Source organism: Temnothorax curvispinosus, unplaced genomic scaffold, assembly GCF_003070985.1.
Source record: "Temnothorax curvispinosus isolate PA1 unplaced genomic scaffold, ASM307098v1 QBEX01010673.1, whole genome shotgun sequence".
Lineage (NCBI taxonomy): Eukaryota > Metazoa > Arthropoda > Insecta > Hymenoptera > Formicidae > Temnothorax > Temnothorax curvispinosus.
In genome coordinates, this window is record NW_020220453.1 from 1 (window position 1) to 1,246 (window position 1,246).

Genomic DNA, 1,246 nt, shown 5'->3' on the forward strand with positions numbered 1-1,246 from the left:
CGCGTGACGTATGTACAATGCCGTGGCTAAGAGATCTAACAAGTAAGTCATTTTATATACATGCCTATACCTACCGAGTTTGGCTTACCTACTGCTTTCCACAAGCACATTGTTTCGGACAGTTTAACTAATTATTCAATAACTATAGCAAATTTTGCAAAATAATACATGATATTTCCTTTAAATTTAACCCAATCCACCTTCATACTACGGTTATGTAAAGAATTGCCGGACACCCTGCATTCTATTAAATATTTTATTTTGAGATACTGTAACACAAAATAACGGATACAAATATTTAGCATACACAATAATAAGGCGTTAAAACAAAAATTTAGTTCTAATACTTATTGTTAGGAAAAATAAGGCTACGTACCTAAGGAAGGTCTTACAATCGCGCAAGGAAAAAAGAAAGAATAATCCTGTATTACACTTTCCGCTAGGTTCTTCGAAAAAATATACGTGTTCGGAGCGTAATCCAAACATCTATACATAATTTCAAATGTACACAAAATTAAAAATTTGGATATTATTTTATTAGAAGTACGATGAATAAAAGAATAGTTTTTAAAACACAAATAGATAACTATAATAATATAACATAGTAATAAAATAATAGTTCTAAGAAAACATCTATAATTATATAAATTTTATAAACATCACGATTATTGTTTTTAGCTTATTACTTACTTAGCTGTAAAAATGTTTAAAGTATGTTCATCCAATGACTCCGCGATCTCTATCATTTTCCGCCAATCAGCTATAGGTGGGTACATTTTTTCTTCAATAAATGCATTATTCACGTGTGCGAATGCTGTACTAACATACACTAATGCCTTTAATAAAAAAGAGGAATTTTTTTTTAATTTCCTGCAGTTTATAAAAGTTTGTATAATAACAAGATATATTTAATTTATACTATAGACACTGATACATCATGATATTTCAATCATGTCCACATTCTTCCAAATTTATCCTGTTTAAATTATTAAATTTAAAAATACGCCATAATAAATATTTAGGAGAAAATTTATGACTGAGATAAGTAACGTTGTGTGTAAAACATTACGTAAAATGTAGTGCAATAAATTACGTGAAATTATTCATGAATACAAATGCGCGATCTCTCTGTTACTCTGTTTGAGCGAAAATTACTTACTTTTAAATTCTTCATATATTGAGCTAAAATACAAATGTCTCTTGTTGCTCTAGTGTTGGAAAGTATAGCATGTTTTAAACTGTCATT

General features: G+C 28.6%; 1 protein-coding gene across 1 annotated transcript; it reads right to left on the reverse strand.

Moving 5' to 3' along the window:
* Nucleotides 1-278: 278 nt before the first annotated feature.
* On the reverse strand, nucleotides 279-1,240 carry LOC112460617 (fatty acyl-CoA reductase wat-like). The gene is made up of 3 exons (XM_025025399.1): nucleotides 1,160-1,240; nucleotides 691-836; nucleotides 279-486 (listed from the first exon to the last, which is right to left on the reverse strand). The coding sequence occupies exons 1-3, from the start codon at nucleotides 1,172-1,174 to the stop codon at nucleotides 369-371; spliced, it is 279 nt and encodes a 92-aa protein (XP_024881167.1). The 5' UTR covers nucleotides 1,175-1,240; the 3' UTR covers nucleotides 279-368.
* Nucleotides 1,241-1,246: the final 6 nt, after the last annotated feature.

Bases quoted from the DNA above. Each gene is read 5' to 3' on its own strand.
- LOC112460617 (XM_025025399.1), bottom strand. The intron at 487-690 runs GTAAGTAATAAG...AATTATGTATAG, and splicing joins TTAAACATTTTTACAGCTAA to ATGTTTGGATTACGCTCCGA.